The sequence below is a fragment of the Bos indicus x Bos taurus genome, chromosome 20 (genome assembly GCF_003369695.1).
Source record: "Bos indicus x Bos taurus breed Angus x Brahman F1 hybrid chromosome 20, Bos_hybrid_MaternalHap_v2.0, whole genome shotgun sequence".
Taxonomy (NCBI): domain Eukaryota; kingdom Metazoa; phylum Chordata; class Mammalia; order Artiodactyla; family Bovidae; genus Bos; species Bos indicus x Bos taurus.
Genome location: NC_040095.1, coordinates 35,750,758 through 35,765,682, shown reverse-complemented (window position 1 = coordinate 35,765,682; position 14,925 = coordinate 35,750,758). Strand labels below are relative to the sequence as shown.

The following is a 14,925-nucleotide window of genomic DNA, read 5'->3' as shown; positions in this document are numbered from 1 at the left end:
AGGTTCTTTCTCAGAGAAGGCAATGGCACCCCACTCCAGTACTCTTGCCTGGAAAATCCCATGGACGGAGGAGTCTGGTAGGCTTCAGTCCATGGGGTCGCTGAGGGTCGGACAGTCGCTGAACGACTTCCTTTTCACTTTTCACTTTCATGCATTGGAGAAGGAAATGGCAACCCACTCCAGGGTTCTTGCCCGGAGAATCCCAGGGACAGTGGACCCTGGTGGGCTGCCGTCTATGGGGTCGCACAGAGTTGGACACGACTGAAGTGACTTAGCAGCAGCAGCAGGTTCTTTCTATCACCCCGTGCTGCCTCTCATAAAAGCCCACATAGTAATTCAGCTGTATTTCTGCCAACCAGCTTTCAGCCTTGCTTTATACTCATTCATTTCTTCAACAAGCATTTGGCCACTAAATAATGAAATCTGAAAATTCCACCTCCAGGCTGCTTCATACAAGGAGACACTTGATGTGGGAAAATTCATTAGAAAACAGTGGATTTTTCTGGGTCAGAGCAACAGCTTTGTCTCAGAGTTTGTCAAGTCACCCGAGTTCTATTCTTGGTTAAATGTCGATGGGCTGTGTGGCTTCTTTGAGACTCCAGTTTTAAAGAAAGGACTCATAGTGCTTTCCCTGGGAAAAGCCAAAGCTTTCTATTCTTGCTCTTTTGTTGGCTTGAGCGCATAGAAGAGCTCAGTGACTAATCTGGGTTTCCTCTCAATTTCCTGTTTCTTGGCCAATGAGCTAAAGGAGAGACATGTCCTCTTACAACATGAGGAGAGAGTTGTCTGGGTGAAATGCATTTTCCTTCAAAAGCATGATTACATGGGCTTTATTATATTATCAAGGGGTGATCTATGCAGCTGGCTCAGTGCCCAGCCTAAAATAGTCACTCACTAAATATTTGTTGTTTTTAATTAAATTAGAATAATTGAATGAACACTAGACTAAGAGGGATATTTCTCTCTGGTAAACAACATATGCAAGTCTTCTGATCCCCTTAGCATATCAGGGTATCTGGCAACTGAAACAGAAAACAGAAGCTTCGGAGTGGATCTGCTATCCAAGAAAATGTGGCAGGGGGAGGCGCGCAGGTAAGACCCCAAGTGCAAGTCCTATACTTTGGCTTTGAGATTTTAGGCCAATTCCCTTAAACTCTTTGGGACAGCCTACTCTGCAATGTTTTGTTCTGTTCTGTTTTTTTGAAAAGTGAAAACACATGTATTCGTTTCTGAAGACTGCCATAACAAATTACCACAAATTGGGTGGGGATAGACATGTGTTATCTCACAGTTCTAGAGGCGAGAAGTCCGCCCCGGAGGCCTTACAGGGTCACTTCCTTCTGGGGCTCTGAGGAAGTCTGCTCTGTGACTCTGCTAAAATTCTGGTGATCGCTCACACTCCTTGGTGCTCCTTGTCTTATCGCTGTATCATTCCAGTCTCTGCCCCTATCTTCACATGGTGTCTTTTGTGTGTCTCTGGGTCAAAATTTCCTCTTTTTATAAGGACACTAGTCATATTGGATTTAGGGCTTCACTAACCCCAAATGGGGCTTCCCAGGTGGCTCAGTGGTCAAGAATCCGCCGGCAATGCAGGAGATGTGGGTTTGATCCCTGGGTCAGAAAGCTTTCCTGGAGCTTCTCCTGGAGTATTCTTGCCACTCCAGTATTCTTGCCTAGAGAATCCCATGGACATAGGACCCTGGCAGGTTACAGTCCATGGGGTCGCAAAGAGTCAAACGTGACTTAGCGACTAAACAACAACAGTAACCACATATGACTTCCTCCCTAACCCCATATAACCCCAAATACTCTCTTAACTAATTGCATATGCAAAGACCTTGTTTCCAAATCAGTTCACTTTCTGAGTTTCTGGCTGCTAAGCTGCTAAGTCACTTCAGTCGTGTCCGACTCCGTGCGACCCCATAGACGGCAGCCCACCAGGCTCTGCCTTCCCTGGGATTCTCCAGGCAAGAACACTGGAGTGGGTTGCCACTGCCTTCTCCAATGCATGAAAGTGAAACGGAAGTCGCTCAGTCGAGTCCGACTCTTCACAACCCCACGGACTGCAGCCCACCAGGCTTCTCCGAGTTTCTGGACCCAAGTTCAACTCCTGGGTCGGGAAGACCCCCTGGAGGAGGGCATGGCAACCCATTCTAGTGTTCTCACCTGGAGAATCCCACGGACAGAGGAGCCTGGCGGGCTACAGTCTATGGGATTGCAAAGAGTCGGACACAACTGAGCGACTAACACTTTCGCTTTTCACTTAGATTCTGGGTGTTCATTAATTTTGGGGGGATACTGTTCAACCTAGTACAACACCTTACAAATGATAAAGTCCTTCTTTTTCCTTATACAGTAATAGTATACATGGAGCCTAAAATAAATCAACTTTGAGGGCATTATGGTAAGTGAAAAAAGCCAGTTACGAAGAGACAAATACTGTTTGACCCTACTATAAGGTACCTAGGATTGTCAAATTTACAGAAGGAGAAAGTAAAATGGTGGTTGCCATGGACTGGGGGAGGGGGAAATGGGAAGTTGTTTAATGGGTACAGATTTTTGATTTTACAGGATGAAAAAGTTCTGGAATTGTTTACTCTGCAATGTGAATATACTTAACACTACTGGACTGAACACTTAAAAATGATTAAGTCTGGACTTCGATAGAGGTCCAGTGGTTAAGACTCCATGCTCCCAATGCAGGGGGCAGAGGTTCAATACCTGGTCAGGAAACTAAGATCCTCTTTGCTGCACAGTATGGCCAAGAAAAAAAAAAGGTTGATCGTAAATTCTACCACAATTAAAAAATAAAAAATCAGTTTTGATCATTTATGGCCTAATTTGGGAACCTAGTGTCTTTTTAGCATTGTTTTGTATTAAAGAAACTACCTTCTGAGCTCCAGAGAGCTTTCTCATTGAGAATCATTTATGAATGACCGTCTGCCTGTGTGTCAGTGCTATTTTCTGTTCTCTGTCTTGTTCTTCTCTGACGCCTTTAGCTATAACCTGGGCAGTGGTGTGGCATCCATCATGGTGAATGGCTCATTCAACGATGGTCGGTGGCATCGAGTCAAGGCCGTTCGGTGAGTACCTGTCACAGCATGAGACAGAGCTGATGGGAGTGCTCTCCAAGTCCCTGTAGTCCCACTTCCTGTTCCCCCACCTGGCCTGGCATCCCAGTATCCCTGATTCCACTCATTAGGGCATCTCGGTACCAACTCCCCCCGTGCCCATCACTAACACTGCAGGTCAGAAAGGCTGAACTCCCAATCTTCACTCAACAAAGGCCTTTTGGAGAAGGAATTTTATGATGGCTAAACTGGAGGAGGGTCTGGTCATCTAGTGAGATCTAGATATCTCTATAGTGAGATAAGACTTCAGGACAGGTAGACTTTGAGGACAGAGAAGGCAATGGCAACCCACTCCAGTACTCTTGCCTGGAAAAATCCCATGGGTGGAGGAGCCTGGTGGGCTGCAGTCCATGGGGTCGCTAAGAGTCGGATACGACTGAGTGACTTCACTTTCACTTTTCACTTTCATGCATTGTAGAAGGAAATGGCAACCCACTCCAATGTTCTTGCCTGGAGAATCCCAGGGACGGGGGAGCCTGGTGGGCTGCCATCTCTGGGGTCACACAGAGTCAGACATGACTGAAGCGACTTAGCAGCTGCAGCAGCAGACTTTGAGGAATGCTTCTATTCTCGTTATGCAAGCAGTTGCCCCCACCTTTTTTTGTTTTTTTGACATTACATTACCTGAATCTTAGAAGCCATGTGTACCCTGCCCCAATTACACATCCTCCCCCTGCTCACAGAGCTCACTACCCTCACTTCTAATTGATTTAGGGTGAATCATTCCTTTGAAATTAGTTTTGCTATGTATCTATCCCTAAAAATATATTTTTAGAAACTGATTAGCAGGTCCTAATTCAGCTGTATAAAGAAATGTCAGTCCTGCCACGCTTGATGCAGGTCTCGAGATGAGCTGAACAGTCTTTGGCTCAGGTTCCCTGAGAATATACCATAGTACTTTCTGGGGAGGTCAGTAGGCGAGGTCATGAGTGAAGCTTGGGAAACATGGGCCCACCACGGTGTTTTCCACGCAGTCCATGTACAGGCTATGATGGGAGTAGTCTTGCTGGACCCCGTTCTTCTTCCCATTGTGCTTCCTTCGATTCCAAAGGATGTGGCAGGGCACAGAGGCAGACCTGTGCCCGTCAGCTGTCCGGGTGACCTTGAAAGTCCTTGAGAGAGCGATTTTGATGAAGCCCCAACTCTGACTTGTTAAAAAGAGATGTCTTCCTGTAGTGAATATTTACTGGAGTAGGTAGCCATTCCCTTCTCCAGAGGATCTTCCCAACCCGGGGATCGGACCAGGTCTCCTGCATTGCAGGCTGATTCTTTACCGCTGAGCCCCTGGGGAAGCCTCAAACTGCTCATACTCCAGCTCAATTCCAAGATCCTTCAGACTAGGTGGCTTCTAGGTTCTTCACTTTACATTTTTCAAATCTAAGATGCCATTGATTATAAAGTATATCCTCATTTTGTACATATTAAAAATGAAAAATTCTTAGAACTGATGAAATAAAGTGTGGAAAATGGAATTTTTAGAGTAATGGGGAAAAGCCGTCACAGCAGGCAAGGCATTGCCCATCACATCCTTCTGGTATGAGATTTTGAAAAAGCATACCCAAAACGGGGAAGCTGTGTGGTCTCAAGGGTGATTATAGAACAGGCTAGAAATATCTCTAAAGCTAGTTGCTAGAAGAGCTGCTATCAATAAATGAGATTTAGGCAACCAGATTTCTATCATTATACCCCACTCCCCCCACAAAAGGAGTAGGGCCCAGAAGTTTTGGAAGGTAAATGAGGGGCCGAAAACAGATTGGCTTAAAAATCTTACTTAAGGTGTTAGACCCCAAGCTCCTTCTACTTCATATAGCTGGCATGCTGCCCTTTCCCTCCCCATGGAAGAATAATGAAAGTCAATTCTCTGGAGAAAATGAATAAGGGTCTTTGAAATGGGAGACATTAGGTATAGCTAAACATTGGACTAGTCTACTCTGTCTATATTAATACTGGAAACTATGTGAAAATTCTGTGTTGACTATTAAGAGCCCTATAAATCTTCCCCCATTGAGATTCCAGAGTGCTGAGAGCCAGGCCTGTACCCCACAGTAGAGTAGGAAATCCAGGTATCCCCCAGTGGTTGCACCAGATCACAATACAGTCACAGAAGCTATCCTGCACATGCGGCTCCCACAGGGCTTCCAGTCTCCTCCTCAGTCCTCAGCACTGAACTGTGGAGTGGCAATCGGGGATCACTAAGCATTTGAAAAAAATCTCCAATATCAAACATGGATATCAGAACAGATACATAGAACAAAGCAACTTGGAGGAAACAAACTATGAATGAAAAAAAAATGATATTCACATCATCAGAGAGATAAGAGTTTCTTGTTTCTGTTAACCTGAGAAACAAGAAGTGATGGCTATCAAAAAAAAAAAAAAAAAGGAACAGTAAAAGACAAGAAAGAACTCATTTTAGGAGGAGAAGAAAGAAGAAGAGGTGTGGCTGGTTCTTGGAAACCCCTTAAAATGCAAAGTCCTTGCCACAGAGGAGCACCTCCATCCTGCTGCCACTTTGGGGTGACTCTGGGTCCTTTGGCTTCCCAAGTGGCGCAGTGGTAAAGAATCTGTCTGCCAATGTAGAAGCTGCAGGAGGTGCGGGTTGGGAAGATCCCCTGGAGGAAGAAATGGCTACCCACTCCAGTATTCTTGCCTGGAGAATCCCATGGGCAGAGAAGCCTGGATGGCTATGGTCCATGGGGTTGCAGAGTCAGACACGCCTGAGCATGCATGCATGCACCACATGGGTCCTTTAGAAGCCTCTAAACCATTCTTTGTTCTCCCCGAGAGTGATCCGCCGATGGGGACTGCCACATTGGTTTCTCACTGTGCTTAGAATAACATCACCATGTGTCACCATGTCACCACCACTCCTCCCATTAAAGTTCTCTGGTTCCATCCCACATTCGGAATAAATTCTAAGCTTTTGCCCCTCAACATCTGCTTCTGGCTTCACATTTTCCTATTCTATTCCCACCTCTGGAATTCTGTATGCTCAGACTGTCCAAACCCCCGTGTCTTTTCTCTCTTTGCGGTTGCCACTTCCTGTTTGCATTACCCTGCTCCTTCACCTGACTCACCCAGCCTTCAAAATGCATCTCAGACAGAATCTTTGTTGAGAAGTTTCCCCTGGCTTTCTCTCCATCTCCGGTAGGATTTCACAGCACCTGGGCATTCTTCTACCATAGAGTGGTGACACTGATCACTGGCAATTTTTTCTTTTTTTTTTGGCCTCAGGAATTTGGGTGATTTCTTGGTTTGTTTCATTTTGACAGCTCCATCATTTAGTACAGTGCCTGGTGCTTAGTGAGGACTTGAATACATTTCTGTTAACATGAGTACATGATTGAATGATTAAAGGAAGCTCCAAAGCTGGTGGTGGTTTTTACAGGGATGGCCAATCAGGAAAGATAACCGTGGATGACTATGGGGCCAGAACAGGCAAGTCACCTGGCATGATGAGGCAGCTCAACATCAACGGAGCTCTGTATGTGGGTAAGTGACCTTGACCTCCAGCAGAACCTCAGCTATCCAGTGCCTTTTCTTCTTAGTCTTCCCTTTGTTATGCTGGGGCTTCCCAAAGTCGTGCACTTCACTGGATCAGTCAAATACTTGGAAATCAGGAAACTTTTCAGATATTCCATTCTTCCATTTTCTGAACTTCTGACTCATGGCTGAAGGGTCAGGAAACACTTTAGATGGTTTTGTGCTGTGGACCAATCCACCAGGAAAACCTTGCTTGTTTATAGAACAGGAACCTGCTAAATATAGCTCCTGGAATTCTCCTGGAGGAAGGAGTATCTGTCTTTCTGGCCCCTCGCAGAATTAGAATGAGTGGTATTTTTATAAATAGCTTAGAACCCGCTAATGCAGACACATAAACATGGAAAGACACCTCTGCCTGTAGGATATTGCCTAAAAGTGAACTTAATTGAAAGCATTCAACATCAATGTGTTTCTTTTGGTTTAAGATGGCATCATCTCTTATCACATACTATGTATTGTTGACATTATACAGCATTTCTTTTTTTTTCCCCCCAAATTCACCAGGTACTGTGTTGCTTTAAGTGGTCAGCTAGGTCAGAAAATCATGTATGAGGTAGATACTTAACGGCTCTGATTGTGTATCTCACTGATCCAAGTCAACTTGTCTCTTCAAGGTTAATTATGGACTAGATGCGATGTCCAAAGTTCTAGGTTCAGCACCCTTACCTTGTCCTGTCAGTTGAGGGACGTGTTGGTCAGTAGCCACTCAAGCATCCTACAGAGACGTCCTCCTCTTTGGCTCAGGTCATCTCCCTCTTGCTTCCTGGCAGGTGGAATGAAGGAAATCGCTCTGCACACTAACAGGCAGTACATGCGAGGCCTCGTGGGCTGCATTTCTCATTTCACCCTGTCCACCGATTACCACATTTCCCTGGTGGAAGATGCTGTGGATGGGAAAAACATCAACACTTGCGGAGCCAAGTAACACCAGCTGGCCCTGCCCAGAAGACCGAGCCTTCTATCCTGAGAGTCCCAGGGGCCCGAGACCCTGCCTGACACAGGCGTGGGGACCAGGAGTGTGTCTTGTCCTCAAGGAGCAAGTTCACCCTGATGGGAAACTAGAACCGAGGCGGGAGTCCCTCGGTGGCCTTTCCTGCTGACACTCTGTGGGCCAAGCCCAACAGAACACTCTGTGTAGGAAGCATGAGACTTTGTCCACTGAGTGTGTGGTGGCTGCCAGAGAGCACACATCAAGGCGAATTTACGAGCCCGTCTGCTGTAGTTCAATGACTGTGTTGTGATTCATAGTTCATTTTAAAAAAAAGAGAGAGAGACCCAAAGGGCAGTATTAAAATACTTCTCTCCTCTCCTGACTCATCACACTCTTACTGACAGCAGAATGACTGTAAAACCTTGACCCTCCGTTTTCTCACTTCGGCCCATGAATAACTAGGATTAACCCCTTCCCCTCCTCGCTGGCTGGTTCAATGTGCTCTGACTATGAAAATAAGGATGAAGGGAGACTAGAGATAGAATCATAATTATGAAGCTGCCCCCCGCCAACCCTGGAAAGTTTACCTTTAATGAGAAATCCTTACTTTTTATAATGCAAATCTCAGAAAATGGGCACCATGATTTTGTAGCTCTCCTTTTGTATGCGTATATTTTTATAGCTACCGATTGTCCATGCGGTATACTTTTGCGAGTTTGAGTGGACGACCCTGAGTTCTTCGCACACTTCCTAGAATTTTCTCCCAAAGGAGACTTGTGTGGGCCCTTCGTGGCATCAGCGGTGTGGGGTGGGTCACAGGGGTGGGCACCTTGGGGAGCTGACCATTCCCTCTTGGTAAAGGATGGCTCAAAGAGGCGAATATGAAGCTTCCCGAACAAGCAGATGAGAAGGCACCTGTGTTACTGAGGTGGGTCACTGTCCTGGTTTTGAGAGAGGGGGATGTCTGTAGTACACTTGAATAAAAGAGATGAAGGCTACCATGCATTCATTTGGTTGTTCATTCACCCGTGGAGGGCTTACTGCTCCCTCCCAAGGCTGTGTCCAGAAATGGACACGAATGCAGTCAGTGTTTCTGAGGCTGGGCAGTGGGCACCCTCGGCCTGGTCTGAGCATCTGGACAAGAATCAGTGAAGCAGGGTTGCTTCCTTGGGAGTCACCATGGTGCTGCTTAGCCAGCTCATGAGTGACGCTGGGGACGGCGGGCTCCCTGGCAGATCCCCCGTGCTGGGGCTTGCTGAGGAAGGTGAGATGAATGCTGCTACCAACCTAAGAGGAGGGAAATATGATCCACTCACAGAGGCGACTACGAGTAGCTCTGCCGTGACTCTCCTCTTGCGTGTGCAGCAGGCTCTCAGCGAAGGCTTGAAACTTTGGACCAAGCACGGTTCTAGGCACATTAAGAGTTCTAAAAAATAAATAAATAAACTAGAGACATCCACCTTGAATTTCAGCCTTCTGCCTCCTGTCTTTGGGGACCTTTGATGACCGGGATGCTTCATCCCAGAGCAATAAAGGTAACAACAGTTTGTCCTCTCCTACCTAATGTCACCTTGTGAGTGCAGTGTGGAGAAAGTTACATGGTGGAAGGTGGGTGTCACCACCTCCCCCCCACCCTCACCTCAACACCGTCTCCTTGGAAACATCCAGGGGCAGGGCTTCCAAGATATAATGGAGTTGCTTTCACAACTCCAGTTGAGTCACATTTTGAATCAATTGCCTTCAGTCAAAAAAAAAGTGAGCAAACTATTCAGCTGAGCTGAAGCCAGAAGAGTTGTGCTGTTTCTCTCTATGACTGTTATCCAGGGAAACACGCAGTAACCTGGGGGTGGGGACCCGGGAGTGTGTGTTGGAGCTGATGAGGATGCTGAACTGCCTTGCTCTGGGTGGGATGCAAAAGGAGCTGGGAGGGGAGGGGTGACGTGTGATGGAGTCAGAGCCGTAGAGATGCTGTGGGTGAGAAGGCACCAGAGTAGGGGGCCCCAAGAGGAGCTGATCACATGGGAGGCTCAGGATGGGAGAACAGGCTAAGAGATGGTATGTACCAAGCTGGGAGCAAGCTCCTTCACCCTCTCAGTGGCCCCAAATCAAGAAACGCGGGGTAACTTTATAAAAGGAGTGGTGGTTGGCAGGATAAAATCTTTGTCCTGATGCTAAGGGATTAGATTGGGGTTTAGGTGAGCAAGAGACCCAGGGAGAACTCAGGCTGGCTCTGTGGCTCCCCTAGGTTCCTTGCTAAGTGTATCTGCTATCTATTGTCCTGATAATGCTGCCTGACAAGCAACCACAAAACCTCAGTGGCATACCGCAGAGATGTGCTGATTGCTTCCACGCCTTAAGTGGTTGGCTTGGCAGCCCTGCTGATCGGGGTTGAGCTTGACTTGGCGGTTCTTCCAGCCTCAGCGGGACTTGTTCACAAGTGTAGAGTGGCTCACTTAGCGTGGCTTTGGCTAGGACGAGGAGGTGGCCGGGGATCTACTCCATCCTCCTGCTGGGACCAGTGACCTAGCCTGCCATGCCCTTTGCATGCTGATGGAGGAGGGCGAGAGCACCAGAATCGAGGTCTAAGGCCTTTGACAGCCTGGGATTGGCCCTTCCTCGCGTCACTTCTGCCACATTGTGTTAGTCCGAGTCCATAGAGTCTAGGGATGAAGGAATAGACTCTTATCTCCATTGTGAGAGCAACTACAAAGTCGCATGGCCCCGGGCAGGGATTCAGGGAGAGTGAGAAGTCAGGGCCATTAGTGCAGAGTCCAGGGCAGCAAGTCCTGGGAGGCTACGGTGACAGCCCAGCTGAGGTGGGGAGGGACTAGCCCCGCCTCCAGCCCTGCCTGCCTCGCCCTGTTGTCCCCATTCCGCCTGCTGCCGTGTTCCTTCTGAGGAGCAGGGCCTGGCGGGGGATGGGACCTGTGTGTGGCTTTGTGGCAGCGGCTCCATGGAAGGCAGGAGCCGGGGGGCTGGCTGGACTCTTGGCTGCCCAAAGAGGTTTGAGGAGCAGCCAGTGAGCTCAGAGGTTAATGCCAGCCACCCCTGTCCTGCCCAGGAAGGATATCATGAAGCATGGGTTCCTGAAAAGCTTTTGTCCCACAAGCAGGATTTGAGAAAATTCCCCTGAACTTCCCATGTGTTCTCAGTAAGGACGGCTGGGGTGAGGTCAGGGAGGGGAATGTTCTTGCTTTTCTTAGGAAAACTAACTTTCACGCACCCTGTGTTTCCTCTCAGCTCGCCTGTGGGATCTCTCAGGAAGGCCTGTGGAGTCTTCTTTGTCCCCTCGCTGGCCCAGAGTCCAGGGAGCTCGGTGCCCCTGCGGGTCAGGCACACCCTGAGCGGCTGCCCTGCTCCTCCTTTTTTGCCTTCTGTCCAGTCCCCAGGCTCCTCCAACACAAACAGGCCCTCTGCTTCCCACACACGCCCAACAGCCCTGGTGTCAGCCACTGGTGCTTCCCTTCCGATTCCCTCCCCTTCTTCCACCCACCTCCCACCTCTCCTCCTCTCCCCCTTGTGAGGAGCTGCCTGCCTCCTCCCCGCGTGGGAGGAAGATCTCGGAAATGTGCCCAGAGCTGGCGGACCCAGTGCTTTCCACTTGGAGGAAATGCTGCATTTTTCACCTTTCACCCAGAAAAATATGGTTCTCAGCGAGCTTGTTTTTATCCCCTGAGAGTTCCCCAAGGAAAAGGGGATCGCGAATAGGAGGGCTCCCAGCCTCTCTCAGAGCCCTGACAACCAGCCCCCTGCCCCCTGCCCCTCCCAACCCTCCACCCCCAGGGTTGCTTCACCCCTGAGTGGGAACCTGGCTGCTGGGAAAATAAAGGCAGAGAATTCCAGCTTCTCACAGAAAAGGTGGTTCATCCTTAAGGAGAGGGGCTTGGACAAAGCATTCCCTGCTTCCTGTTTCCCTTCCGGTCCTCTTCCAGCTCCTCCCAGTCCAGGGATACACAGTGGCTGCCCTTGAAGGTGGAGGTGGAGCACATGTGTGCCCTGCGACAGCCAGACAGTCCCTTAGCCGAAAAGGGCGTTATGTTTATCATGTCAAAGGCAGGAAAGAAGAGCTCCAGGACTGCCATCCCGAAGGAGCCCAGAGGGGAGAGGGCTGGTGGCATGGAGTCAAAATCAGAATCCCGAATAACTCAGCCTGGCCCACAGAGTTACCTCCCAAGATGAAGAAGTGGGGTGGGGGGTGCTGGTGTCATCACTGCATCATCCCTTGGTGTTTCTACAGTGCACCTTAAATACGCTCGGAAAATACCAGCGGTCCTGCCTCAGCTTTGATGAGGATGTGGAGAACAGGTCTGAAGGCATTCAACTGGTGGGTCTCGGTGGAAGTGACAGGCTGCCATTAGGAAGTTCCAGTTTATAGGTGGCTGTATGCTTAGAGGCAGCAAAATGACTAATCCAGTTCAGCAGTATGGTCTGGCTTCTGAGACAGGCCCTGTGAGTAATTGCACTTCAACCTCACATTGTAAGAACATTCAGATACTTGATCTCAAAAACAGCCCTCCTTTGATGACAGCCGGAGCCGGCAGGCAAGGCCAATAGGACGCAAAGACAGAAGCTGGCCAGAAGGACCAAGTGACTTGCCTGTGGTCCCCGCACAAGGACACGACCGTGGTGCTTCACTGTGGAAGCACCTGACCTGACCCGCAGTCAGATGCAGCGGCCGGTGGGCCCCACCCAGGCTTGCCCAGTGGCATTCTGGGGCTCCCCCGGGTTAGCTGTCATTGGCAGGAGAGTCTTGTGGGTGAGGGGGATTGGGGCCAGTCCCCTAGTGTCTGCCTGCCAGCTTCTCATCACAGCTCCAGATCTGCCTTCTCCCAGAGCTCTCCCATTGCCAGGACTCTGGGTTGAGCAAACCTGGAAGCAGGGACCAGAGCTTCTGCGTCGGAGAGGGATTCAGGCCCCCGGCAAACAGTGAGGTCTGGGCTGGAAGTCTTTTCCTTTTCTCCTTTGCCTTCTCCACAAATAACCTCCAGCACTCAGGGGGAGTTGCCTTAAGCTCTTTCCAAACATCGATGTGCTCCCCCTGGGTCCCCTGCCTGGCCCTGGCCAAGCCGAGAAGTACAAAAGCAGGGGAAGAAGCAGAGAAAACTCCCTGTCTCTCCTCATCTTCCTCTCCTCCTGCCTTTGCTGAGACGTCTTTATCCTGGAAAGTGCGCGGCTCCAGGAGCTCTCGCCTTTTCCTGGAAAGATGTGAGAGGAACTCTGTGTCTCAGCAGTTGGGATGAGTGCTCTTTGACTCTCTTTATCTCTCTGACTTGCTCAAGATCCAAGGCACACAGATCTTGGAATACGTGGTATCCCTCCCCTCCACCACCGCCCCTGCCCCCCACCATGTCCCAGCAGCTCACCTCCAAGCCAGGGCCTGGCTTGAGGCTCTGACCTCCTCGGACAGCCTGGTGCTAAGGGACTGCACTTCCAGCTTGTCTGAAAGAGGACTTGGGTGGGAATATCCGTGAGAAGGAGGTCAAGGAAGTGCAAGGAATTTGATCATCTACACTCATTTAGAAACACCAGTAACAGGCACCAGGCCAGAGGATTAGCTGTGGAAAGCCCTGTTAGGAAATGGCCTGAAGGAAAACAGAGGCAGAGACCCAGAGGGCTGTGGAGGAGAGGGAGTGGGGGACTGGCTGCACGATGACCGCCCCCCATCCACCCCCTGTCCAGGCTGTAGGCATTCTTTGCTCTCACAGAACTTACGGTTCACAGGGCAACTGTGGGTATGAAATGGGGGACACTGTCCAGTAGAGTAGAAGTTATGCCCACTAGTCTGGACCACATCCCTCAGAAATAAAATAAGCTAAGTGATTTCCAGGTCCAGCTGCTTAGAGAGGGCAAGGGAGGTAAGAGGACTTCCCCAGGGCTGGGGCCTTATTCACTGTCACGTGACTGGATCTGGTCTGGAAGCCTGGAAGCCTTTTCCTTCTCTCCTTTGCCTTCTCCACAAATAACCTCCAGCACTCAGGGGGTTTGTTTGGAGTTTGTTTGGAGGCTTTGAAGTTTTCAGGATGGAGGGTGGGAATGCAAAATGATTTCCTGGGTCCTCACAAGCATTGTTGGAGCACCTCGAGACCACCACAGGCACTCACTATATGCAAACCAACTCAGAAGAGACACAATGAGAATATAAAGCAGAGGGAAGACTCTGTTCCTCAAACCAGCGTGGGCCAGGGCTATGGGGTCATCACAGGCTCAGGCCCTCTTCCAAGTCCATGGGGCACCTTCTCTGTTCCTTCAAAGCCAGCAGTCTTTCTGAAAGGCCTGGTCTCTCTCCAAGAGCTCTCCTGATTAGTTAGGCCCACCCGGGATATCCTCCCTTTCTATTAACACACAGCCGACTGACGAGTAACCTAATCATGGGAGTGACTTCCTGTCCTGTACACCAGCTGAGCCACACTCCAGGGTTGAGTTTGTACCAGGTGTGTGCATCCAGGATCAAGTCTCAGGACCATTTTAGAATCTGCCTCCCCTAACCCTCTTCAACTCTGGCTCCCAGTCTCTCCCACCTCCAGACCACGCTTCACCAGTCCAGTTTTGTTTTCTTCAAGTGCACACTTGAAGTCATGTGCTGTCCCAACTGAAGAATTGCCACAGCCTGCAACTTCCCCAAACCATGAGCCAAACCAAGACTGCCAGGAAAAGAACGATTCCCAGAGAATACAGCAATCTTTTAAAATTTCTACTAAAGAAAAAAGACGAATCCACCTGCCAATGCCGAGGACACTGGTTTGATCCCTGGTCTGGGAAGATCCCACATGCCACAGAGAAACAAAACCTGTGTGACACAATTACTGAGGCCCTGTGCCTAAAGCCCGTGCTCCACAAGAGAAGCCACTGCAGTGAGGAGCCTGAGCATCACAGTGAAGACTAGACCCGCTCACCACAGCTAGAGAAAGCCTGCACACAGCAACGAAGACCCAGTGCAGTCAAAAAAAGAAAAAAAGACATATCAATGAATTTTGCAAAATCCTATTTCCCCTGGATCCTGAAAGCTTCACCAATGACTAGGGGTCCAGCATGGACTTGAGTGGTTGAGCCCTGAGTAGCCCTTACCTGAGCTCCTGCTGGCTGCCCCAATATCTTAGAGGAAATGGCATATAAGTGGGAGAATTCTGCATTAGGTCAGAATCGTCACTAGTCACTCAGTGGTGAAGATTGCACTTAACAGCGTAGGAAATGTGGTTTGGGACTTCCCCAGCATCATGTGCCAACAGCACCTAAATTCAAGCGTTGCTTCTTAGTGCTGGGAAAATCTGTGCCAGACAGCTTCATCTGAGCTTAAAGTCCTCCATTATTCAAGGGAAAGTG

The 14,925-nt window shown here is 49.2% G+C and overlaps 1 protein-coding gene and 1 long non-coding RNA gene across 3 annotated transcripts in view; one reads left to right on the top strand and one right to left on the bottom strand.

Moving 5' to 3' along the window:
- The window catches only part of EGFLAM (EGF like, fibronectin type III and laminin G domains), a 193,776-nt gene extending 185,173 nt beyond the window's left edge, over positions 1-8,603 (top strand). For both annotated transcript variants that reach the window (XM_027520064.1, XM_027520065.1), the window contains 3 exons: positions 3,000-3,083; positions 6,520-6,623; positions 7,445-8,603. In XM_027520064.1, the coding sequence (XP_027375865.1) occupies positions 3,000-3,083; positions 6,520-6,623; positions 7,445-7,599 (343 nt within the window). In that variant the 3' untranslated portion in view covers positions 7,600-8,603. The remainder of the gene's footprint in view (positions 1-2,999; positions 3,084-6,519; positions 6,624-7,444) is intronic.
- LOC113878902 lies at positions 7,927-13,069 on the bottom strand. Its single transcript, XR_003507158.1, has 2 exons — positions 12,969-13,069; positions 7,927-9,031 (listed from the first exon to the last, which is right to left on the bottom strand). It is a non-coding gene; the product is annotated as an uncharacterized LOC113878902 (long non-coding RNA).
- Positions 13,070-14,925: the final 1,856 nt, after the last annotated feature.